Source organism: Dromiciops gliroides, chromosome X (assembly GCF_019393635.1).
Source record: "Dromiciops gliroides isolate mDroGli1 chromosome X, mDroGli1.pri, whole genome shotgun sequence".
Classification (NCBI taxonomy): Eukaryota; Metazoa; Chordata; class Mammalia; order Microbiotheria; family Microbiotheriidae; genus Dromiciops; species Dromiciops gliroides.
Window position 1 is genome coordinate 2,648,764 of NC_057867.1, and position 25,274 is coordinate 2,674,037.

General features: G+C 39.5%; 2 protein-coding genes and 1 pseudogene across 4 annotated transcripts in view; 1 reads left to right on the forward strand and 2 right to left on the reverse strand.

Annotated features, from left to right (window-relative positions):
• Nucleotides 1–25,274, forward strand: part of KIF4A (kinesin family member 4A) — a 91,905-nt gene that overhangs the window by 48,847 nt on the left and 17,784 nt on the right. For all 3 annotated transcript variants that reach the window (XM_043974584.1, XM_043974585.1, XM_043974586.1), the window contains 6 exons: nt 7,341–7,444; nt 8,499–8,643; nt 10,650–10,760; nt 11,967–12,050; nt 12,645–12,758; nt 14,369–14,524. In XM_043974584.1, the coding sequence (XP_043830519.1) occupies nt 7,341–7,444; nt 8,499–8,643; nt 10,650–10,760; nt 11,967–12,050; nt 12,645–12,758; nt 14,369–14,524 (714 nt within the window). The remainder of the gene's footprint in view (nt 1–7,340; nt 7,445–8,498; nt 8,644–10,649; nt 10,761–11,966; nt 12,051–12,644; nt 12,759–14,368; nt 14,525–25,274) is intronic.
• LOC122733859 (ER lumen protein-retaining receptor 1-like) lies at nt 2,165–3,107 on the reverse strand. Its single transcript, XM_043974587.1, has 2 exons — nt 2,867–3,107; nt 2,165–2,771 (listed from the first exon to the last, which is right to left on the reverse strand). Exons 1-2 carry the CDS (start codon nt 3,056–3,058, stop codon nt 2,325–2,327), a joined length of 639 nt encoding a protein of 212 aa, XP_043830522.1. The 5' UTR covers nt 3,059–3,107; the 3' UTR covers nt 2,165–2,324.
• On the reverse strand, nt 22,473–22,859 carry LOC122733860 (annotated as a pseudogene).

Consider the following 25,274-nt stretch of genomic DNA (forward strand, 5'->3'; position numbering starts at 1 on the left):
TAGAATCAAAGTTAAGCCTCAAACGCAAAGCTTTTAAAAAACTACCTTTCATATGCAGAGCATTCTTTTCCTCTTCCTCTCAAACATAGATAGATGCTCACTGTAGTCTTTGTTTTAAGCAGAACTTCAAAAGGGAAAGGACACTTAGGAGAGCTAGGCTGCAGTTAACTTTCCACATTTGTTTAGTAAATGTGGATGAGAACTGCAAAGCTTCATGCCAGCAGACCAGAATGCAGATGCTTGAATAGTTCTTCCCATTTTGTAATGAAAACTTTGTTAGGAAATTTTATAAGTAAATATATTGTATTTCTGTGTGTGTATGTGTAAACACATGTCCATGTCATTGACCAGTTTCTCAGTATAGGCCAGGGTATATTTGTTATACAGTGTCACTTTAAAGATTTTATCCTAGTTTAATGAATACCCAAAAAAGAAATAGAACACCAAAAAAAAGAAAAAGATTATGTGAAAATTCAAATCTCTATTGCATATAACTGGGTTTGTTGCTTTTTAAAAAATATATGTTCAGCATGTCATTTTCTACATGTTACTGTTCTTTTTCTTTCTGATCTTTGGTTCTCTTCTTTCTATTTTTTAAAATGCTTCTTTTGGGGGGGCGACTATCATTAGCCCCCCTCTCCCTACTAACCACCCCCTTTTCCATACACACCATACAAAAAGAAAAACACAGTTCTTGAAACAACTAAGTCAGGCAAAATAAAAGCATGTTTGCCACGTCCAAAAATGTATCTCATGCTGTGCTTTGCATCCATCATCCCTGCCCTGTCAGTAGGGTGAGTCGGCAGCTCCTTCATCAGTCTTCTGAGGTCATGGCTGCTCATTACATTGATGAGAGTTGTTTAGAATGTTGTTGTTAGTGTAGATTCTCCTGCTTCTGTTTACTTCATTGGGTATCAGCTTATAGAAGCCTCCCCAGGCTCCCTGAAAATCATTCCTTTTGTCATTTTTTATATCCAATACCATTGCTTTGCATATATGTACCATAATTTGTTCAGCTATTCCCTAATTGATGGGTACCCTCTGTTTCCAGTTTTTGACTACCACAAAGTACCACTATAAAGCCTTCTGTACATATGAATCTTTTCCCTCTTTCTCTTTGGAGTATATGCCATGTATTGTTGAATCAGTGGCTTTTGGGACCTGCTTCCAAATTATCTAGACCAGTTCACAGCTCCATTACAGTGCATTAGTATGTCTGACCTCTCACATTCCCTCCAACAATTGCCATTTTCTTCTTTTACGATCTTTGCTGATGTTGTAGATGTGAGGTAGAACTTCAGAGTTCTTTTCATTTGAATTTCTCAAATTATTTGTTATTTGAAGCATTTTTTGTTACTCTTCCTTAGAGAATTGCCTGCTCATATCTTGTGATCATTTATTTATCAATTGCAGAACAGCTCTTATTATCAATCCGAATCAGTCCCTCCTGTGTCTTGGATAGCAGAAGAGTGTGTTCAATGCTACTGGTCTATATTTGATGCAGTCTATTTCTGTCCTTCATCTGTTCTTCTTTTCCCCCTCATCCAGTCACTGATAATAGATTCTTCCCTTTCTCTTTTTTTCTTTTACTCTCATCCTCTTAAGATAGTTTCTTTTTGTTTATGACTATTCTCTCCCTGAATCTCCCCCTCCTTTCTTTTTCTTTTTCTTTTTTTTTTGAAGTTCATTTTTGTCTTTATTTCAAGTGAACAAGGAGTTAACCATCAATTCTGTACAAAAATGGGGCATGGCCCCTTCCCTCCCTCCCCAGGCCCCTGGACAAAAAAAACTGACAAAAAAAGCTATAAAAGATGGAGGTGGGGTATCACCCCACCAGCCCCTCCTATTCTCCAGAAAAAAAGCTGGAGGGCCGGGTCCTGTTGGCCAGGGAAGAGGCTGAGTGTTTGGCAAAATCTGGAGGAAGGAGGAAGCAGACAGCAAGGAAGGGGGGCTCAGGTGGAGGGTTCCCCATACACCCCCCAGACAGTTTATAAAAACACGGGTGTCCGGAGGCTGACAAGATGACGGAAGGAAAACCAGGGAGTTATCTAAACCCCAACCAACTCAAAAAAGACTTTGTCTTTGTTTCTCTAAAAGGCAAAACACTTGCTCTCCAAGGCTGGGGGGCCCCATGCCCTCCTCCCCTCCCCCCAGCCGTGGGGAAGAGAGGAGGGGGTGGGATCCATGGATTCTTTTAAAAAGGTACCCCTTGGGCTGGGCAGGTCCTGGGGCCCCCCTGCTCCACCCCACCCCACCCGTGCTGCTGCGGCCTGTCTCCTCTGCCATCGCTGCTACTGCTGCGGAGATGCCCCTGGGAACCACCACTATGCAGGCAGGCTTAGCTTCTTCCCCTTTAAGACTTTGGTGATGTAGAGGTAGAAGAAGTAGCAGTACAGAACAGTCTGCACCAGGCCAGCCACAATGGCGATGAGGTCGAAGAAGCCTTCAAGCTGGTAGCGCCAGATCCAATTGAACAGGTAGAGCGTCCTGTAGACGCCCAGGGCAAACAGGTAATGGCTGGTGATGGTCTCCGCTTCACCCGTCTTGCTCACCATGAACAGCTGTGGCAGGATGGCCACAGACTCCAGGTAAATGGAAAAGGTCCAAAGGATCTCCAGTGGGGTGAAGTCATGGTTGACCAGAAACGCCAAGATGGCTGTGGGGACCACAAGAAACTCCACTCGGAAGGTGTCATGGTTGCCGTCATAAGTGACTTTAAACTTGCTATAGATCATCCAGACGGTGGTGAAGGAGCAGGCGATGTAGACCACCTGTCGGGGAGGTGGAGAACGTTCTCAGAACCCGGGCCTGCACTGGGGACCCCAGCCCCTCCCGCGGAGCCCAGCCCCCCCAGGGTCCCCCATACCTTCATAGACGTGTTGTAGAGGGAGATGTAATTGGTGAACAGATCTAGGTAGTGGGCAGTGAAGACCACGGCGAACAGAACCTGACTCTTCCCCGAGATCCCCGCGCAGGAGCGGGACTTCCAGATCTTGAGGAGCAGCAGGATGATGGCCAGGAGGTGGGAGAGGTCCCCCAGGAATCGGAAGAGGTTCATGGCCGCGGGCCGGGCCGCCGGGGCCTGGGGCCAGAGGTGGGCTCGCACACGTCCGGTCGGGGGAGCCAGCAGGGGAGCTCGGCCGAGCGAGGCCCCGAACTGGCGGAGGAGCTCCCCCCTCCTTTCTTAATACGCACCTTCCTTCTCCTTGCCTGATTCCATGTTGTATTTAATGTATTTCTATACCAAATTCTGTGTGTTTATAGTTTCAGCCTTTTTTCAATCCAAATTAAAGTGAGATTCGTCTGTAGCCCACTCCCACCCCCTTTCTGTATTTGTTATAGTCTTCTTGTGAACCTTCATTATGTGAAATATTAAGTTCCTTCCTCTTCAGGCCTTTCTTCCCTAATGGATTCGATTCCTTCTTTCTTCCCTTTTCCTTTTTTCTCTTAAAATCATCAAGATATAACAAAATTGTTCCCTGATTCTATTATTTACTACTTCTGTGACCCTTGAAGGCATTAGGGTTCTGAGGGGACACTTGTTTCTCCTCCCTCATTATAATATAAAACCATTCAGCTTTATATAGCCCTTTCCAATTGCTTAAATGTATTCACATTCTTAACTCCTGTATTTGCATTTCAAATTAGCTATTCAGCTCTTTTCTTCATCAGGAATACTTAGAAATCCTTTATTTCATTAAAGACCTGTTTTTTACCCTGTAAGATTATAGTCATCTTTGCATGGAGGTTATTCTTGGATATAAGCCTATGTCTTTTGCCTTTTTGAATATCATATTCCAAGTTTTCCTCTCCTTTACAATGGTAAAATTGGGGCAGCTAGGTGGCGCAGTGGGTAAAGCACCGACCCTGGATTCAGGAGTACCTGAGTTCAAATCTGGCCTCAGACACTTGACACTTACTAGCTGTGTGACCCTGGGCAAGTCACTTAACCCTCATTGCACCACCCCCACCCCCCCAAAAAAAAACATACAATGGTAATAATTGCTAGGTCATGAGTGATCCTGATTGTGGCTCCATGGTACTTGAACTCTTTCTTTCTGGCTGCTTGCAGGTATTTTTTTCTTTGACCCATAAGCCCTGCATATTAGCTATGATATTCTGTGGGATTTTCATTTGCGGCTTTCTTTCAAGAGGTGATCAGCAGATTGTTTATTTAAGTTTTTGCTTTGCCCTCTGGTTATAATAGGTCTAGGCAGTTTATATTTATGATTTCTTGAACTATAGTATCTCTCAGCTTTTTTGTAGGGCGTGATTGTGGCATTGTCTCTCCTTGGCCTGTTTTCTAGGTCAGTTCTTTAGGTTATACTTTATTTTCTGATTTTTTTTCAGTCTTCTAATTTTGTTCAAGTATTTCCCCATATCTCATAAAGCTGTTGATCTCTGTCCAGTTTCTTCTGATTTTCAAAGATTCTCTTATTTGAGTCAGGTTTTGTACCTCTTGTTCTAAGATATTTATTCTCCTTTCTATTCTTTTCCATTTTCCTTTTCCATTATCAAGAGTTCTCCTTCCCTTTCCCATTCTTTTCTTTAGAGGTCTCATTTCATTTGCATCATCATCTTTTACTTCTTCGTTTCTTTCATGAACTCCAGTAGAGCCTATAGCAAATCTATGACCTTTTTTTCCCCCCTTTGGGGCTCTGCTTGTAAGATGTGGACACATTTTCTTCTGGGTTTGGTTCTCATCACCTTACCTCTGTATTATTACAAGTATACTTGTTTGTCTCCCTGCCTCAAGCCTCTCCCCACTCCAGTCCATTTTCCACTCGGCTACAAATTGATGATCTTAAATTTTGGATTTAAATAATTGGATTTAAGCGAGGGAGGGCTGTGCAAGGTCACCAACCTCACTCTCTCCTCCAGAGCCATCTGGGTTAGGTGACAAGATAGACATCAGGACAACTGGAGATGGCCCCTGATGTTTGAGGCAATCAGGGAGGGTTAAGTGACTTACCCAGGGTCACACCGTGTCTGAAGCCAGATTTTAACTCAGGTCCTCCTGACTCCAGGGCCAGTGCTCTATCCACTGTGCCACCTAGCTGCCCAATTTAGCTTGTATATATCTTGTTTGTACATAATTACATGTTGTCTCCCCCATTAAGCTATGAGTTTCTTGAGAGCAGGGATTGTGTTTCTGCCTTTTACATATCCCCACTGCTTAGCATGGTACCTGGCACGTACTAGGCACTTAATAAATGTTGACTTATTGTTGAACATACTTGGCACCATTAAATTTGTCTAGTGGCAACCTTACTTCCTGAATTGGAACTTTGTGTCTGGGCTCCATTCTGTGCATTTCTAGAAGAAAGGCTGGCATCCTCTTTTGTTGGGAGCCTGGGGTTCTTCTAGTTCCTCCGAAGCTGCTGGCCAGCCTACTGTGCCATATACACTGTGCAAGACACAGTGGCCTGTTGGGGAGGTTCTGCTCATCATTGCCTTCCTAGTTTGAGCCTCAGTTCTGGGCAGAGCAGCACAGGTCTGTGTCCTTGTCTCCTTGCCCAAGCTTTAAGCTTAGCTTCAGGCTCAAGGGTTCCCTACCTTGTATATGGTAGAAAGCTTCCCTGAGTACATCCCAGTGCTGGTGGTTTTTTGCTGTGCCCTTACCTAGGGCCTGCAGGCTTGTTTGGGGTTTTTTGTTGTTCAGACCTGGGACAGCAAAATGTATTTAATTTGTACCGGGTAGGTGCTAGCCTGGGAGGCAGAAAAACCCAAGTTTAAGTCCTGTCTCAGACACTTTCAAGCTCTATGACCTTGGGCAAGCCACTTCACCTCTGTCAGCCCTATTTTCCTCATCCAGAAAATGGGGATATTTCTAGCACCTGCCTCCCAAGATTGTTATGAAAATGAAATGAGATAAGGTGCAAAGCACTTTGCAAACCTTAAAGTGCTACATATATAAATTCTCAATACTCAATCATTTAAGCACCCACTGTGTGTCAGGCACCATGCCAAGCACTGGCTAAATTCTATTATTATATGATGAATATTTGCTAGAGTTTCTCCTTATAATTCTCAATCTTTTTTTTTTTTAAATACTGTTTGGAGTAGTCATGGGGCAGCTGGACTGTTTCTGCTCTTGTACTCAACTCTGCTATCTGGAGGAGGGTCCAACTGATTTTTTAAAAAACATGCAATAGAAGCATTTTAGTTGGGAAACAGTGCTCTGTAAGAAGTATTTCTGATGCTAATTGGTCTCTGGCTCTTCCTGTCCATCTAAAGCTGACTCCTACCCTGAATCTAATCTTAACTGACAACCAATGTTAGCCAACTAATGCCATCACTTCATCTATCTTAGAGTGAAGGAAACAGGAAGGAATCTGTTCATTGGGTTTTCCCAATCATGGAAACCAACAAACTACCTATAATCTTTTTGTTAAATGTATGCAGGACTGGGGCAGCTAGTTGGTGCAGTGGATAGAGCACCGGCCCTGGAGTCAGGAGGACCTGAGTTCAATTCCAGCCTCAGACACTTAACACTTACTAGCTGTGTGACCCTAGGCAAGTCACTTAACCCCAATTGCCTCACCCAAAAAAAACCCTAAAAATAAATAAATAAATGTATGCAGGACTGTAAGTGCTATTATAGAATTGTTTTCCATGTACTATATACAAAATAACAGCAATATTGTAATATGATCTGCTGTGAATGACTTAGTTATTTTCAGCAATGTGGTGATCCAAGACAACTCTGAAGGACTTATGAAAAATGCAGTCCATCTACAGAGAAAGAACTTGATGGTATCTGAATACAGATGGAAGTATACTCTTTGTTGTTGTTAGTTCCTTTTTCTAAAGTTTTTTTGTTTGCTATGTTTTGCACAACTGCACATGTATAACTTATATTGAATTGCTTGAGTTCTTAAGGGGGATAAGGAGGGAGGAAGAGAATTTGGAACACAAAGTTTTAAAAATCTGTGTTACAGGGGCAGCTAGGTGGTACAATGACTAGAGCACCGGCCCTGGAGTCAGGAGGACCTGAGTTCAAATCCAGCCTCAGACACTTAACACTTGCTAGCCTTGTGACCCTGGGCAAGTCACTTAACCCCAATTGCCTCACAAAAAAAAAAAATCGATGTTATAATTTGCTTTTACATATAAGGTGGGGGAATTATAAATTAATTAATTAATTAAAAAAATTTTTTTTAAAAAGAGTTGTTTTCCATTCTCTGACTTTTGTCTCAAAAAAAGTTTTCTCAGTAGTGGTTTCATATTGACATAATTCATAGGAAATCAGTAAGTGGGGCCCTCTAAGACTTGAGATATAGAAGATTTTTTCATTCCTTGTAAATGGTTTCTTTCTCTCTGACCCATAACCTTTCTAGGATAACATGAAAAGCCTAGAGTTGGAAGTTGTCAGTCTCCAAAAGGAAAAGGAAGACTTGATCTTTTTACTTAATTCAGCGAAGAAGGATGTCAACCAAGCCAAGTAAGGGTTAAATCATCAGTTATATTGAGCACTATGGGAAAGGTGCTTTACCGAACACTCTGGGATTGGTGGGAAGGATCCAGAGAAGACTAGGGCACTGGCTCTACTAATATTCAGGGAAGTCACAGCCTAGTTTGAAAGGCAAGACACAAACACACCAAAAGCTACTCACAGAATTTCAGAGTTGGACTGGGCTTACTATAGTCACTTCGACTCTCCTCGAGACCTACACATGACTCCCTTCTACAACCACCCAGACAAATGCATCCTTGCTCCATCGGAAGTATTTCAGTGATGGGACCAAAATTTACCTTTCTGAAAATTGTTCTAGTGTATACATTTATAAAAGAGGGAAAATCTTTCTATAGATTTCCATCTCTTCTATAGCAATGCTTCCCAAAATGTTCTATCATCCCATCATGATTTGATTTCTCATTATGTTGCCCCTCACAAATATTTTAAATAATCACCAAAAGCAATAGAAGAGGCAACTTTTATATAGACAGTGACTGCACTGGAAGTTTTGAAGAGGGTGATCACTTCAGAATAGGGAGCAGTCAAGGAAGTCTCTGAGTTAGTTGAGATTTATGAACTGTAGGAATCTTTCTTCCATGTAATAATGGAATGAATCCATTACTCTCGGTTACTAGTAAATGGGAGACTTCTCAGCCAACTGGCAGTTCCAAATAATACTAGAGAGTATCCCAAGCTGCCTCAGTTCTCTGCTTCACTGATTATCCCACCTTCCCTTTCCTTGATATGGCAAATATTTGTCAAATCTGTTTTCCTTTGTGGACTTTTGCTTCTGCCAAAGCTAAGGTTAAACTGCTTTCTTAGGGTGTAGTGGTAGAGGGCGAAGTGGAACAACAGATGAATGCAAAGCTCAACTCTGTGGCTGGCTTTGTCAGGCATCCATTATGCGAGAAAATTCTTCAGACTGGGCTGCCAGGGCTAGAGGAGGGTATATGGTTTCTCCTGTTCCTATTACTGAGCACTAGGGTCAGGGCGCTTGGCATCAGGGTTGAACTTTTGATCTTATTGCACCTTTGTACAGGCTGAGTGAACGTCGTCGGAAACGTCTCCAGGAGCTGGAAGGGCAAATTACTGACCTGAAGAAAAAATTGAATGAGCAATCAAAGCTTCTGAAGTTAAAAGAATCCACAGAGCACACGGTCTCCAAACTTAACCAGGAGATACGGGTAAAGAACAATCCTTGAAAATATTGCCTTTGCGGGGCAGCTAGGTGGCACAGTGGATAGAGCACCAGCCCTGGAGTCAGGAGGACCTGAGTTCAAATCCAGCCTCAGACACTTGACACTTAGTAGCTGTGTGACCCTGGGCAAGTCACTTAACCCCAATTGCCTCACCAAAAAAAAAGAAGTAAATATCGCAGTTGCTTTTACCCAGAGATTCCCCTAATAAGGCACATATTCTAGAGAAGTTGCCCATAAAAAGAAAGTCCCCATAAACACCAGAACATTTATAGTAGTACTTTTTTGTGGTAACCAAGAATTTGAAACAGATTAGCTGCTCATTGATTGGAGACTGGAAAAAACAACAACAATGTGATCCATTAATGGAATGGAATGTTACTGTGTTGTAAGAAATGATGAATAAAAGCATCAAAAGACTTAACATGAACAAGGTTAAGTAAGCAAAGCCAGGAAAACCATATCTCCCATGACTAAGGTAATGTAAATGGAAAGTGACTCATACAGAATTGTAAAGAACAAGCAGGCTCCTAAAGAAGAGATGTGGGAATACACACACCTGCACTCCTTCACCAAAGGGGGAGGTCTGTGGCTGTGGAAAATTGCATATGTTTTTAGGGTTTTAAAATATATATATGTTCAGTTTTACTGAAGGGTTTTCTCTTCTTTTTCTTTTCTTTTGAAAAAAAATTTGGTTTTTTGGATGGGTGTTTGACAAGTGGGGGTGATGTAAAAACAAAAGATGTCAGGAAGGATATTCAATTTTTTTTTACTGCCCCATTTGGAGCTTTTAACCACTACTGCCACCTGGATTTGTTTTATGCAGGGCCTCTAGTTAGAGGGATGCCAGGAAGGACTCTAAATTTCTGTATTAGAGGATACATAGGGTAAAACAAAATCTGAATATCATCACCATACTCTAACCTCTAATAAAGTTCTTTAATGCTTTTCCTTCCATGTCTAGAGCACCATAACATCTCCAAATTCTTTGGTGACTTCCTGAGGCCTTAACCTCATCAAGTCCATTCTTAATATCAAGCACCGTAAGGGTTACTTTTCCTCAACTATCAGGTTCAGCATTATCTCTATAGAATCCTTTGGAAATCATCGTACCTCCATTTGTGAATGTTAAAAAATTATGAGTAGATTTTGTTTTTATATCGCTTTCATTATCTAATATATCCCTCTCCCCTGCCCCATTCAGCAAAGAATAAAAAGGGGAAGGGGGGGTAGGTTGAACCGTTCAGTCAAAATAACCAAAATATCAGCCAAGACTAATGGCATATGCCATCTGTTCCACACTTTTGCAAAGAAATGAGGGAGGAGTTGGTGCCAAATTTGGTCATTGTAATTACACATTTCATTGTTATTGTTCTTTCCCTTTACATCATGGTAGTCCTGTCTACTGCATTCCTGGGTTAGTTTACCTTACTTTGTGTCAGCTCATATGCAGCTTCCCATGTCTCCCTGTATTAGTCACATTTATCCTTTCTTATGGTACAATAATATTCCATTGCATTCATGTACCACAGCTTCTTCTTTTCTTTTTTTTTTTTAAAGGCAATTGGGGTTATGTGACTTGCCCAGGGTCACACAGCTAGTAAGTATTAAGTGTCTGAGGCTGGATTTGAACTCACGTCCTGAAGCCAGGGCCAGTGCTCTATCCACTGTGCCACCTAACTGCCCCTCGTACCACAGCTTCTTTTGCCATTCCCCAGTTGATGGGCATTCCTTTACTTCTAGATCTTTGCTACTACAAAATGTGCTGCTATGAATATTTTGATGTATTTGGGACCTTTCTTTTTATCATTGACCTCCTTGACACATATGTCTTAACAGTGGAATCTCAGTCAATGGGGATGAAATATTTGTTGATTTCTAAAGTGTCTACTTGGAAATTCCAGTCAGGGGCAGAATTTCGAACGTTGATGGTGAGTCTATTCATTTGCACGTAGATTCAGGGACTAGTAATCCTTATATTTTTTTTCCTCTAGTTGATGAAAAGCCAAAGAGTACAGCTAATGCGGCAGATGAAAGAAGATGCAGAAAAATTTAGACATTGGAAGCAACAAAAAGACAAGGAAGTAATCCAGCTTAAAGAACGAGTGAGTTTCCTCATGATTCCTTAAGAACCTTTGACTTGGCTTACTGACAGGTATTATTTATAGTTTCTCCTGAAACAGGTAGTGTTCCTAGAAATTAACACATTCAAAAAATGTTTGTTGTGCACTTACTATGTGTAATATTCTATTCGAGGCAACATAGTCTAACGAAGCTCTTGTTTTGGGGTCTTGTCCCAGCTCTGCCACTAACTGGTTGTGTGCCCTTGAGTGTGTCCCTTCACCTCTTTGAGGTAGAGTTTCATTATGTACAAAAAAATAACTAGCCCACCTACATAGAAAGATTGTTGTGAGATAAATGAAATTATGTTTGTGAAAACACCTTGTAAGATTTACAGTCCTATGGAAATGTGCAGTGGTAACATTAGGACGAGGTTTCTGCCTTCCAAGAATCTGTAATCTTAATGAAGAGGTGAGACATATCAGTGGTAACTCTATAAAAGTAATGTAAGAAAAAGCAAAATATACAAATGCTATATGCAGGGGCAGCTAGGGGGCGCAGTGGATAGAGCACTGGCCCTGGATTCAGGAGGACCTGAGTTCAAATGCGGGCTCAGACCCTTGACACTTACTAGCTGTGTGACCCTAGGCAAGTCACTTAACCCTCACTGCCTCACCAAAAAACCAAAAAAACCCAAATGCTATATGTAACAAAAACAAGTTAAGGAAGGAATTCAGAAGAAGAAGAGGGTTGTTTCTGGCTGGGACCAGAGGAATACTTAAGTCTTCAGATAACATTTCATCATGTTTTCAGTTGTACTGTTTGATGCCTCTCTGATGATAGAGATGGATAGGTAGATAGATATCTGTCTTTCTATACCTGCTTATCTTTATCTCTCTCTTTCTGACTAGAGCTGTTAATCTCTGTCTTCAAAAATCTGCCTCCCTGGCAAAATGAAGTTCCTCTCCAGCTTGGTATCCCATAGCTTGGCTGCCTGAGTGGCATGTCTCCTTTCTTGTCTGTCAACCACTCAGCCTCTCTGGAGAGTAGGAGAACAGGTGTCTCATGATGGAGGTTTCTCCCATCTGGCAGCATGCAGTCAGTCAAAAATAGTCAAGGGACCCCAGGTTTTGGGTGTTGCCTGTGAGAAAGAGAACTGAAGAATGGTTCCTTTTGGTCATGTGTTGTAAATTGTTTTAAGTGAACACCATGAGGGAGCTTGTCCTGAAATAACGCTTTTCCCTTCATAGGATCGGAAGAGGCAATATGAACTTCTAAAGCTTGAAAAGGACTTCCAGAAACAGTCCAATGTCCTCAGACGGAAAACTGAGGAGGTAAGAAACTCATGGCTTGTTCTAGATTGCTCCATCCTGTCTGGCCTTCTCCTGGTGGTCTTTTTGCTGACAAACTAGTATTCCTTCTTTAAGTGAGCCCACATCATCTCTGAAATGAGTGAGTAATCAGAGAACCAACAAGTCTCGTTTCAGAATATTTGCTAGCTTTAAGCAGAAGGCCCTCTTCTTTGGTCTGCCTTGTCCTGACTCTATTCATATCACCTAAAACCCTCATGAAAGGGGGAGGAGAGGAATATAGTACTAATGTAAGTAGCTAGTACAATGGTTTCTGGGCACTGAAGAAACTGTCACCTGAGATTTTTTTTAAAACTATGCTTGAATCTTTCAGCAAGAACACATCTGTATTGCTATGTTTGATTCTCCATGTATGAGATCTGAGGCTGTTCTTTGACATTTGTACCTCTTCTAGGTTCAGAATAGTAACACTTCACTAATGATATGCCTGTGGAGCTATGGAGTCAAATCTAGTTCTCATGTGACTCAGAGCCCATAGATTTGTCTTTGCTTTTACCGGTATGGGAATACTTTCTCCTCATTCTTCCTCAAGTCAACAGAAATGTGTACCATTTTTAGGCAGCAGCTGCCAACAAGCGCCTCAGGGATGCTCTCCAGAAACAACGGGAGGTTGCAGATAAACGGAAAGAGAGCCAGAATCGAGGAATGGAAGGAACTGCGGCTCGGGTGAAGGTACTGACAGAATAAACTTGAGGACAAAGTGAGACATGACTATTTGGGCTTTAAAGAACACATTAGATTGGAAGCTCTTTGAGAACAGGGACTGGCTTTTGTTTCTCTTTTTATCTCCAGCATTTAGCACAATGCCTGAAACATAGTAGGTGCTTAATAAATATTTATTGATTTCAAAATAAAGATTTTTTTTTTTCCCCCTGGGAAACTATGTTCCTTGAAGACATGAAGGACCTTGACCTAGTCACTAAATGAATTCAACAAAGTTATTTTAAGTATCTACTATATGATGGATACTGGGCATATAAGAAAGAATATATGAGACAGATAGGTGGTAGCACAGTGGAGAGAGCACTGGGCCTGGAGTCAGGAAGACCTGAGTTCAAATTTGGCTCGACTCTAAAATGAGAATAAGAGCATCCATGTCCAAGGTTTGTTGTGAGGATCAATGAGCTAATATTTGTAAATAGCACTTAGCACAAGTGCCCAGCACATAGTAGGTATATATGAATGCTGGTTGTTGTTATTACGTGAAGATAAACAGTCCTGTGCCTCCAGGAGCTTCCCTGGAGGACACCAACTGTACTTAGATAAGTATATGTAAAGTTATACAAAGTAGCTCTGTGAAGGAGAGAGCATTGACCCCTGAGAGGATCAAGACAGGCTTCCCGGAAGAGGCAGCAGGAGAGCTATGCCTCAAAGGAAGCCAGGGATCCTCAGGGGCAGCAGCAGGGATCAGAAGGACATTCCAGGTATTGGAGACCACAGAGGTAGGAGATGAAATATCCAGACCAGAAGGGTAGATAGAATCCAGTTGTGGAGAAATTTAAATGAAACATGTACTTTATCCTAGAAGCAGTCGGGAAACATAACATTTTTATTCATTCTGCAAACATTTATTAAGTACCTATTGTGTACTAGGTTCTAGCACAAAATCACATGAACTTCCTACCTTCAAGGCATTTGCTTTCTATTGGGTAACTTGAGAAAGAGCAATTCAGTCAAGTGATGAAGTTGGAAGTCAGATTGCAAAGGGCTGAGAAGTGAGTAAGAAGAGGGAAAGTGGAAGCACACACAGCTTTTTCTAGGAGTTTGAGTGAAAAAGGGAGAGAGGGGATGATATCTTGATGGCACTGCGATACAGTCTAGTGAAAGTTTTTAAAGATAGTGGCATATTTGAAAACAGATCAAAACCATGACTATTATGTGGGTGGTATGGAGGGAAGGGGTCATGGGAGTTGAAGTTGAAGAACTGAACAGCTAAGGTGTTTGAGGGGGATCCAAATGTATGCTGAAGTCCCTTAGCTTAAGGAGAGGGGTTGTAGTTAAGAGAGAGAGAGTGAAATTAATTTGGTGAATAAAGTAGAGAAATAACAGGGGTTTTTTTTGTGACTTATCAGACACATCCTATAGCCCTTTGGGGTATTATGGATAACAATTTTATATCACATTTTTTTAGCTATAGGCAGAAATAGGATGTTGCTACTTGGTAATTGCCCTACCAACCAGATGAAATTGTCATAGGATTGGATCCAGCCTTTATGGGTCTCTATGTTCTCGTATCTCTGACATAGACCTCCATGTTATTTTACTTTGTCTCTCTCTTATAGAATTGGCTTGGAAATGAAGTAGAAGTTATGGTCAGTACTGAAGAAGCCAAACGCCATCTGAATGACCTTCTTGAAGATCGAAAGATACTAGCTCAGGAACTTGTTCAGCTGAAGCAGAAAAAAGATGCTGGAGAAAACCCACCTCCCAAACTCCGGGTGAGTGCCCATGAGAAAAAATTTTGCCAACAGTGGTATTTTGCAATCTCTTCAAGACAAGAGGATCTCTTGCCTTAGATGAGGGGAGAGTTGTTTTGCTACTTTTTCTTTTCATTATAACTAATCAAGTTCATGACTTTCCATTCTACTCTTAAATCTAAGGATAGGAACCAATAAAAAACTCTAAGGCTTCAAATGTCTGTACACAAATACCCAAAGTATAAGCAAGCGAAATAAACTAGAGGTCTGAGTAGGAGACAGATTTGGCCTCACAGACAACATAGACTTGGTGGGGTGAGACCCAGGATTCAAATGTGGCTCTGGATAGATATTCCATATTCAGAAGAAATAGGATACGCAAAAACAGAAGGGGGATGGTACTGTATATTAAGAAAGTATGCTTTTGCAAGGAAATCAAACTATAATGGGTAACCTAGTAGAAAGTATATAGGTGAAGATCAATGGAAAGAGAAAACAACCATTTTGTCATTAGAGTATGTTGTATATAGACCATCTGGACAGAAATATATAAGTTCAGGAAATATCACAAGTTTGGCATAGAGACATGCTGTAATGATGATGGGGGACTTAAATTATCCAGATATCTGCCCTTTCTCCCTCTGCCAAAAGCCTGAGCAGTAAAGAACTTCTTGAATTGCCCTGGTGTAGACTTGCCCAACAAGGAAAAACTGTTTGCTGAGATAAAGGATGGGATCCTGGAGAGGAAGTGCTGACCTCCCTTTAAAGTTTGTGTTGAGGAGAAGAAAGGCATGCATGTACCTCAGAGTTTAGGAGAGCAAATTTCAAAGGCTTCAGAGGGTAGGATTGTAGTTCTCCAGGGGAAATCTGCCTAGAAAGGATGGAACACCCTTGAATGAAATTCTGAAGACTCAAAAGAAAACAATTCCATTGAGGAGGAAAAACATGAGTTTTTTGAAGAGACTGATATGACTGAACAGAGAACCAACCAACCAACCAACCATCTTATATTTTAAAATGGTATGTAGAGAAGATCTAAGTAAGGGAGAGTAAGTATAGCATTATGCTTTCCTGAAGAATAGCGTGAGGAGTGCTAAATGTTCAGAATGATGAAAAGGCTGAAGACAACAGGGGTTTGTTTGTTTTTTGTTTTTCAACAGAAAGTTTTTAAGTAACATTGGAGGAAAGAAAAGGATCAAAGAGGGTATAAGAAGATAAAATCCTATGAAAAGACTACAAAATTATATTTTAAAAAATTGTTCACTGTGAGCAAATTGAATTTCTACCAAGACGATTCAATACTGAAAAAACAATCAACATAATCATTGTGTATATGTGAGGGGGTGGGGTTTACAAGCAAACCCACATGATTATATTAGTAAATATAGAAAAAGATTAAAAGGTTTTGACAAAATCCATACTCGTTTATGCTAGAAACCCTAAAAAGCAAAGGCATAAAGGGCCATTTTTAACGTGATTTGTTTTATTTTTTCAACTTATTTGCAATGGGGGTTACTATAAGCTTTCCTAAGAAATGCAGAAGCAAAGCCACCATTGTTTGACAGTTCTAGAATTGCTAGCAATAGCAGTAAGACAAGACAAATTAATAACATGATCCAAAAAGAGATAAAATTATCCCTTTTTGCTGATGATATAATGGTTTATTTAGAAAACTCAGAGCAAAAAAGCTGAAACAAAATATTCAGTGAAATATTAGGATACAAAATAAGTCCACAAAAAAATTGGCATCTGTGTATCTCATTTCTGTAACCAAAATCGGCATTTTTATGACAAAACCCAAAAGGAATTGATTTTTTTTTCATTCAAAATAGCCTCAAAATGCATAAATTATCAGGAGCCAACCTAAGACAAAATTAGATTGGTATGATCACAAAATACTTTCTACAGAAATAAAGGAAGACTTAAATAATTGGAGGCATAGTTGTTTTATAGTTGAGCCATGCCAGTATAATAAAAATTACAATATTGATCTAAATTAATTTACATATTTAGTTCTGTCAGTCAAATTACCATGGAATTCCTATGTAGAGCCAAACAAAATTCATTTGAAAGAATAAAAGATCAAAAATCTTATAGCAAGTAATGATGGAAAAAGTATAGTAATGCAAGGAGAATAGCATTTCTGGATCTCAAATGTAAATTGGTAATCATCAAAACTATTTGGTAATAGGGGGCAGCTAGGTGGTGCAGTGGATATAGCACTGGCCCTGGATTCAGGAGGACCTGAGTTCAAATCCAGGCCTCAAACACTACTTGACACTTACTAGCTGTGTGACCCTGGGCAAGTCACTTAACCCTCATTGCCTCGACCCCCAAAAAACCAAAACTATTTGGTATTGTTTAAAAAATTGAAAAGTAGTTCAGTGAAATATACTAGATAAATAAGAATCAGAAATAGCCAGTCTTAATATTAGCACAGTGTTCAATAAAACCAAGAACATAAACTACTTGGAGGAATATTCTCTTTCACCTCACATTGAGCAAATTGACAAAAGCCAGAAACAGTTTATATTGGAAGAGTTGCATGAAAGCAGATGCACTGATACTGTTGGCAAAGCTTTAAACATTATACCCATTCTGGAAAAGAATTGAGGATTATGTGAGAAAAGTGACATACATCCATGTCTTTTGACTTTGAGATACCACTGCTAGGCAAATGTTATAGTTTCCCTAGATTTGAGGAAAGCATTGATGCTATTTATGTGGAAAAGATGGAGAGGGGAGTCCTATCATCACAGTATAGTTAGATGTTGTTGTTTGTCGTAGATTATCAAAGAGGACCATGACATCACCCTGATGTCATGACTTGTACTGAATTAGATTTAAGTGAGGGAGGGCTGTGCAAGGTCACCAACCTTACTCTCTCCTCCAAAGCCATCTGAATCCAGTGGCAAGATATATATCAAGATGATTGGAGATGGCCCCAAAATGTAGAACTTGTTCAGATCCAGAGTACTCATTAATGGTTCCACCTATGCTTGACCCAGTACTGCTTAACATTTTAAAAAATGGTTTTATTGATATTTTGTGGGGGCAGCTAGGTGGCGCAGTGAAGCACCGGCCCTGGAGTCAGGAGTACCTGAGTTCAAATCCAGCCTCAGACACTTAACACTTACTAGCTGTGTGACCCTAGGCAAGTCACTTAACCCCAATTGCCTCACTTAAAAAAAACAACAACAAACAAACAAAAATATTTTTATTGATATTTTGTTTTTTATGTCCCCATAGTTGTCCCATGTATCCCTCCCAGAGAGCCATCTCATGTGACAAATAGTCTTCTTCTTTTTTTTTTTTTTTTTTTTAGAGAGAGGGGAAAAAGTCAGCACAACTGATCAATATATTGAAAAAGCCTAAAAGCATGTACAGTGTGTAATGGTGGGCCTCTTGCCTCCCCAAAGGGGTAGGTTTGGAGTGTCTTATTTCTTCATTTGATTCCTGTTTGATCTTAGAATTTTATTACATTTACTTATGATTTTTTGGTGTGTTGGTGTCTGGTTGCATTGTTGTAGTTACTGTGTATATTGTTTTCTTTGCTCTGTTTACTTAACTCTGCATCAGTTCATATAGAACTTTCCATGCTTCTCTGTATTCATCACACATCATTTTTTACAGCACAGTTATATTCCATTATGTTCATGTACCACAATTTATTTAGCCATTCCCCATTTGATAGATATCTACTTTGTTTCCAATCCTTAGCTATCACCAAAAAAAATATTTTGGAACATATGGGAATTTTTTTCTTATCAATGGCTTCTTTGGGGCATCAGCCCAGTAATGGAAACTTAGGTACAAAGGGTATGGACATTTTAGTCACTTTATTTGCATAATTCCAAATTGCTTTCCAAAATGGTTGTACCTTTTCATAGCTCTACCAGCAACGTATCGGTGTTCCTATCTTTCCCCAATCCTTCCAACATTGACTTGTCACTTTTTGTCATTTTTACCAATTTGCAGGGTGTGAGGTGAAAACTCGGGGTTATTTTGGTTCTGCTTAACATTTTTATCAGTGATTTGGATAAAAGGATGAACAGCATTATTATTAGCTTTGTGTCATCTGCAAGTTAAGGAGAGAGAGCATTGGATGAAAAAATCAGTATCCAGAAAGATTTTAGAAGCTAGATGGTGCAGTTGATAGATCAGTGGACCTCAAGTCAGGAAAACCTGGGTCCTCAGATGTTAACTAGATGTGTGAACCTGCATAATTCATTTAACTTCTGCTTGCCTCAGTTTAAACTCCATAAAATGGGAGTGTTAATAGCATCTACCTCCCATGGTTGTTGTGAGGATTAAATAAAATACTGTAGACTTTAAAGCATTATGTAAATGCTAGTTATTGGTTTGGGCTCAGTCCAATAAAATGAAATTTACAACTCTAATGTACTACCTGAAACCTATCAGAAATGACAAATGCTGGGTGGTTAGGTGGCACAGTGAAAAGAGCACTGGCCCTGGATTCAGGAGGACCTGAGTTCAAATCTAGCCTCAGACACTTGACACTTAACCAGCTGTGTGACCCTGGTCAAGTCACTTAACCCTCATTGCCCCACAAAAAAAAAAAAAAGAAAGAAATGACAAATGCTAGAGAGGATGAGGGAAAAATAGGTACACTAATGTGCTGCTGGTGGAATAGGAAACTCATGCAACCATTCTGGAGAATAATTTGGAACTATGCCCAAAGAGCTATAAAACTTTGCATATCCTTTGATCCAGCAACACAGTCTTTATCCCAAAAAGATCAAAGAAAAGAAAAAGTTCTTATCTTATTTATAACAGCTCTTTTTGTGGTGGCAAAGAATTGGAAATTGAGGGGGATGCTCATCGTTTGGGAAATGGCTGAACAAGTTGTGGCAGATGATTGTGATGAAATGCTGTTGCGCTAAAGAAATGACATGGGGAGTGTTTTCAGAAAAAACACAGCAAGACGTATATGAACTGATGAAAAGTAAAGTAAGAACCAGGAGATCATTGCGTATAGTAACAGCCATGTTGTCATGATGACCAGCTGTGAAAGACTTGACTATTCTGATCAGGACAATGATCTAAGACAGTTCCATAGGACTGATGATGAAAAAATGCTATCCATCTCCAGAGAGAGAACTGATGAATTCTGAGTATAAATTGAAGTATATTTTCTCACTTTTTTTCTCGCTTTAAAATATATATATGCCTAATATGGAAATGTTTTGCATGGTTTCACACGTATAATCGATACCATATTGCTTACCTTCTCAGTGGGTAGGAGAGGGGTGGCAGACAGGGAGAGAATTTGGAACTCAAAATTTAAAAAGAAAAGAATGCTAAAAAAAAAAAAACCTGAAAAAAATTAAGAATTGCTTTAAAGAAAGCTTCGTAAAATGAGGAAGTAATGATTAAATTGGCAGTTCATCTGCAAAAGATCTAGGGATTTTATCAAACTATAAGCACAAAGGTCAATACTGCAGTAATAGTAACAACAAAAAATCTAATGTGATTTTTGTTTGGTTTTTGTTTTTTGGGTTTTTTGTTTTGTTTTTTTTTTGCGGGGCATTGAGGGTTAGGTGACTTGCCCAGGGTCACAGAGCTAGTGTCAAGTGTCTGAGACTGGCTTTGAACTCAGGTCCTCCTGAATCCAGGACCCATGCTTTATCCACTGTGCTACCTAGCTGCCCCTGATTTTTGAGCTGCATTGAAAAGCATTGCTCTCGGGAATAAGGAGGTAATGAATGGTCCCATTAGACTATATACTGAAGTATTACATTCAATTCTATGCATACCATTTTAGAAAGGATATTTATTGATAAGCCAGAGAAACATCCAAAGGAGGGGCAGCCAGATTAGTTGGAAGGCTTTGAGTTATTGTCATATGAGGATGGTATGAAAAACCATGGCTGGTTTTTCTTGGTCCCAGAGGAGTAATGGGTGGAAGTTTCAAAGAACCACATTTAATCTTGATATAAGCAGAAACGTCCTCGTAATTATAGCCATTCAAAACTATAATGGGCTGGGGGGGGGCGGGGTAGTGGCTCCCCCTCACAAGAGGTCTTTAAGCACAGGCTAGATAATCACTTTGGGAGGGTGTTATAGTACAAATTCTTTTTCAGGTATGGATTGGAATAATTGGTTGGACCCTTCCAACTCTGAAATTCCCTAATACCTAGGAAATACGGTGCTCTGTAGGTATCGAACCTAATGGTGCTCCATAAATGTTAGAACATGGATTTCTTCTTTTAATAAAATATTATTATAAGCTTAATACTCAACATTAATATCAAATAAGTTTCAATTATTTGTATTTAAAGTAATTTATTTCATTGCATAAGATTTTTTGGTCATCCCTGATAAATCTCAGGCTTCTTTGTTCATTAATGTTCATTTCCTTTTCTTATATGGTTATAGTTAATCTGTACTTCTTCTGGTCTTGCATTATTTAACAAAGGGCTTTGTTTTGTATTTGTACATTTTCCTTACGTTATTGTATTCTGTTAAATTAATGTACCATAATCTATTTTACTATTCCACCATTGTTGGAATTACTTTTCTTGTAATTACAAATAATGCTCCTATGAAAACTTGAACAGAGAGTTCTTGTTTGTTTTAGACAATATTTTCAGGGTATATTCCCAGCCATGGAATCATTAGGTCAAAGGATGTGATTATTTTTTGTAATTTCTGCCACACAATGACAGATTCCTCTCCCCCCCAAAAAAATTTCTGCCAGTTTGCAATTCCATCAGCAATGAATTATGCTGTCTGTTTCTCCACAGCCATGCCAGTGGTTTCGTTGCCTTTAATTATTTTTGCTTTTATATCATTATATCATTGTTAGTGAGGTGGAGCATTGGGAGTTTTTTATTCATTTTTTTTTCAAATCTGTTTCCCTTCCTACCTTACAGTGAAAAAGAAAGAAAAGCAAAATAAATTTGTGGATTGGCCGTGTCCAGAAACTGTATGTCAGACTATACCCTTGGTCTGTCACCTCTGTCAGGAGATAGGTAGTAGCCTGTTTCATCATCAGTCTTCTGTAATCATGGTTGGTCATTTCCCGAATCAGGATTCTGAATTCTTTCAAAGTTGTTTGTCTTTACAATACTATTATAGTATAAATCGTTCTCCAGCTTATGCCCATTTCACTGTCCATTAATTCATAGAAGTGTTCCCAGGTTTCTCTGAGACCATCCCCTTCATCATCTCTTACAGCTCTGTCGTATTCCATTAGACCTCATATATCATAATTTTATTCAGCCATTGCCCAATTGATGGGTACCCCCTTAGTTTCCAGTTCTTTATGAACACAAAAAGAATGTCTATCAATACTTTTGTACACATGAATTATTTTCCTTTCTCTGATGTCTTGGAGGTATAGGCCTGGTATTCGTAAAGCTGGGTAAAAGGGTGTACACAATTTAGTAAATTGTTTTTCGGGGAGGGTGGCAGTAGTTTCAAACTGCTTTCCAGAATAGCTAGACCAATTCACAGGTCCACTACCCCTCCAATATGTCATTTTCCTTTTTTGTCAACTTTGCTAAATCTAATGGCATTGAGGCAGCTAGGTGGCACAATGGATAAAGTACTGGTTCTGGAGTCAGGAAGACCTGAGTTCAAATCTAACCTGAGATACTTCCTAGCTGTGTGACCCTGGGCAAGTCACTTAACCCCAATTGCCTTAAATATCCAGGGCCACCTCCAGTCATCCTGATAACATATCTTGCCACTGGACCCAGATGGCTCTAGAGGAAAGAGTAAGACTGGTGACCTTGCACAGCCCTCCCACACTTAAATGCAGTTCAGTGCAAGTCATGATATACCACTGATGTCAGGGTCCTCTAGAACAAAGGGCATGCATGCATGCATACATACATACATACATGTTGAGGTGGGACCTCAGATTTGCTTATTTACATTTCCCTAATTGTAATGATTCATATTTTTTTTGACATTTTATAATTCTATTTAAACGAAGTTCAATTTAGTTTTCATCCACATTGACTATCTGTAAGCTTTTGAAAGTGGTGACAGGCACATAAATAACCACGGTATACAGCTTGTTTGGTGAATCTTCATCCTCATTGCATTTCCTGAACAAACGCACTCAGATACAGTACGGAACATTCCTTATTCCTTTGGCCCAAACAGCTTTGTTGAGTCTGGTGTCAATGCATACATCTGGAGTTCCCATTTCTTTCATGGCAAATTTGCGGATTTCCTTGAGAGCCCGAGGAGCTCACTTTTTGAAGCCTACTCCATGAATCCGCTTGTGAATGTTGATGGTGTATTCCCTGGTCACCACCTCATTGATGGCAGAACGTCCCTTCTTTTTCTCTTCACCTTTCTTTGCGGGAGCCATCCTTCCCGGGACCAGGTTGGAAAAGCGATTCGTATTATTTTTATATGGCTAGCAATAACTTGGATTTCTTCCTTAGAAAACTGCTTGTTTGTATCCTTTAACCAGTTACTAATTGGGGAATTGCTCTTATTAGAAATTCAAATCAGTTCCTATAAATTAGAAATGAGATCCTTATCAGAGGAACTTACTGCACATATTTTTTCCCCAAATATGTTTCTCTTCTAATTTTAACTACATTGGTTTTGTTTGTGCAAGAACTCTTTAATTGTATATAATCAAAACTGTCCATTTTATCCTCTGTGGTCTTTTCTGCCCCTTGTTTGATCACAACCCCTTCCCCTATCCATAGATTTGAAAGGTAATTTTTCCTTGCTTCTCTTATTTGTTTTTGATGCCACAATTTATGTTGGTCACGTATCCATTGAGAACTTATTTTAGTATAAGGTGTGAGATATAGATCTATATACCCAGTTCTGCTAAGGTCTTTTCCAGTTTGCTGAGCAGTTGTTTGTTTTGCTTGATTTTGTTTTTGTAATAGTGAGTTCTTATCCCAGTAGCTGGGGTCTTGGGGTTTACCAACCACCAGGCTACAGTGTTCATTTGCTTCTGTGTGTTCTTAATCTGTTCCCTGGATTGACGCCTCTATTCCTTAACTAATATCAAATCATTTTGATGATTTCTGCTTTCTAGTATAGTTTTTTATCTGGTACTGACTTAGAGAGTCTCCTCAATTTTTTTCATTATTTCCATCAGAGTCTTGACCTTTTAGTCTTCCAGATGAATTTTATTATTTATTATTTTTTTCTAACTCTATAAAGTAATCTTTTGGTAGTTTGATTGGCATGATCCTAAATTAGGTAGTATTATCATTTGATTGTTGATTTGACTAGCCTACCCATGAGTAATATTTCATCAATTATTTAGTTCTTTATTTGTGTAAAAAGTGTTTTGTAGTTGTATTCACATGGTTCCCGTGTGTGTGTCTTGGAAGGCAGATTTCTAAGTATTTTACATATTCTGTAGTTATTTAAATGAAATTTATCTTTCTATCTGTTGTTGTTGGTAATCTGCAGAAATGTCAATAACTTATGTGGATTTATTTTCTATTCTGCAGTTTGGTTTTAAATTATTTAATTTTTTAATGTGGTTCTGTAGGGTTGTTTTTTTTTTTTAAGTAAACCATCCTCTTGGTGAAAAGCATTCTTTTTTTTCCTTTTTTGCCTATACTTATTGTTGATAATGGACATCCTTGCTTTATCCCAGATCTTATTTTTATTTTTTTATTTTTATTTATTTTTTTTTTTTTGCGGAACAATGAGGGTTAAGTGACTTGCCCAGGGTCACACAGCTAGTAAGTCTCACGTGTCTGAGGTCGGATTTGAACTCAGGTCCTACTGAATCCAGGGCCTGTGCTTTATCCACTCGCCACCTAGCTGCCCTTTATCCCAGATCTTATTGGAAAGGCCCCTCCCTGGATTATCTTCATTACATATAATTCTGGCTATTCATTTTAGATAAACACTATTTACCACATTAAGGAAAGGTTCATTTATGCATGTGGGGTTTTTGGCTTGTTTTTAAATGAATGAGTGGTGTATCTCATCAAAAGCCTTTTCTGGGGCAGCTAGGTGGCACAGTGGATAGAGCACCGGCCCTGGATTCAGGAGTACCTGAGTTCAAATCCGGCCTCAGATACTTGACACTTACTAGCTGTGTGGCCCTGAGCAAGTCACTTAACCCTCATTGCCCTGCAAAAAAAAAAAAAAAAAAAAAGCCTTTTCTGCAACTACTGATATAATCATGTTTTTTGTTGTTTTTATTATTAAATATGTTCAATTATGTTGAATAGTGTTCCTGAATAGGTTGATAGTTTTCCTGATATCTGCGATCCAACCTCATCAGAGGGTATAATCTTTCTCAACATATTGCTATAATCTTTGTTAACATTTACACCAGTGTTGATTAGGGATATTAGACACTATAGTTTCTTTTCTCCATTTTGACTCTCCCTTGGGATCATATTTGTTTCATAGAAAGATTTTGGCTATTTCTCGAACCACTTATGTACTGTGAGAATTCATTTTTATTTGACTATTTGATAGAACTTGTAAATTTATCTGGTTCTAGGGCTTCTTTCTTTGGGAGCTCATTTATGATTTGTTTGGGGTTTTCCCCCCCAAATTGGGTTGTTTAAGGCATTTCTTTATTATCATTTTCTGTTTCTTCTATTAATCCAAGCAATTTTGCAAATATTCATCCTTTTTGTTTTGTTGTCGGATTTATTGACAAAATTTAGACAATATAATTTGGCAGGGGGGGAGGGGTGTGGCAATGAAGGTTAAGTGACTTGCCCGGGGTCACACAGCTAGTGAGTTTCAAGTGTCTGCCAGACTTAAACTCAGGTCCTCCTGAATCCAGGGTTTT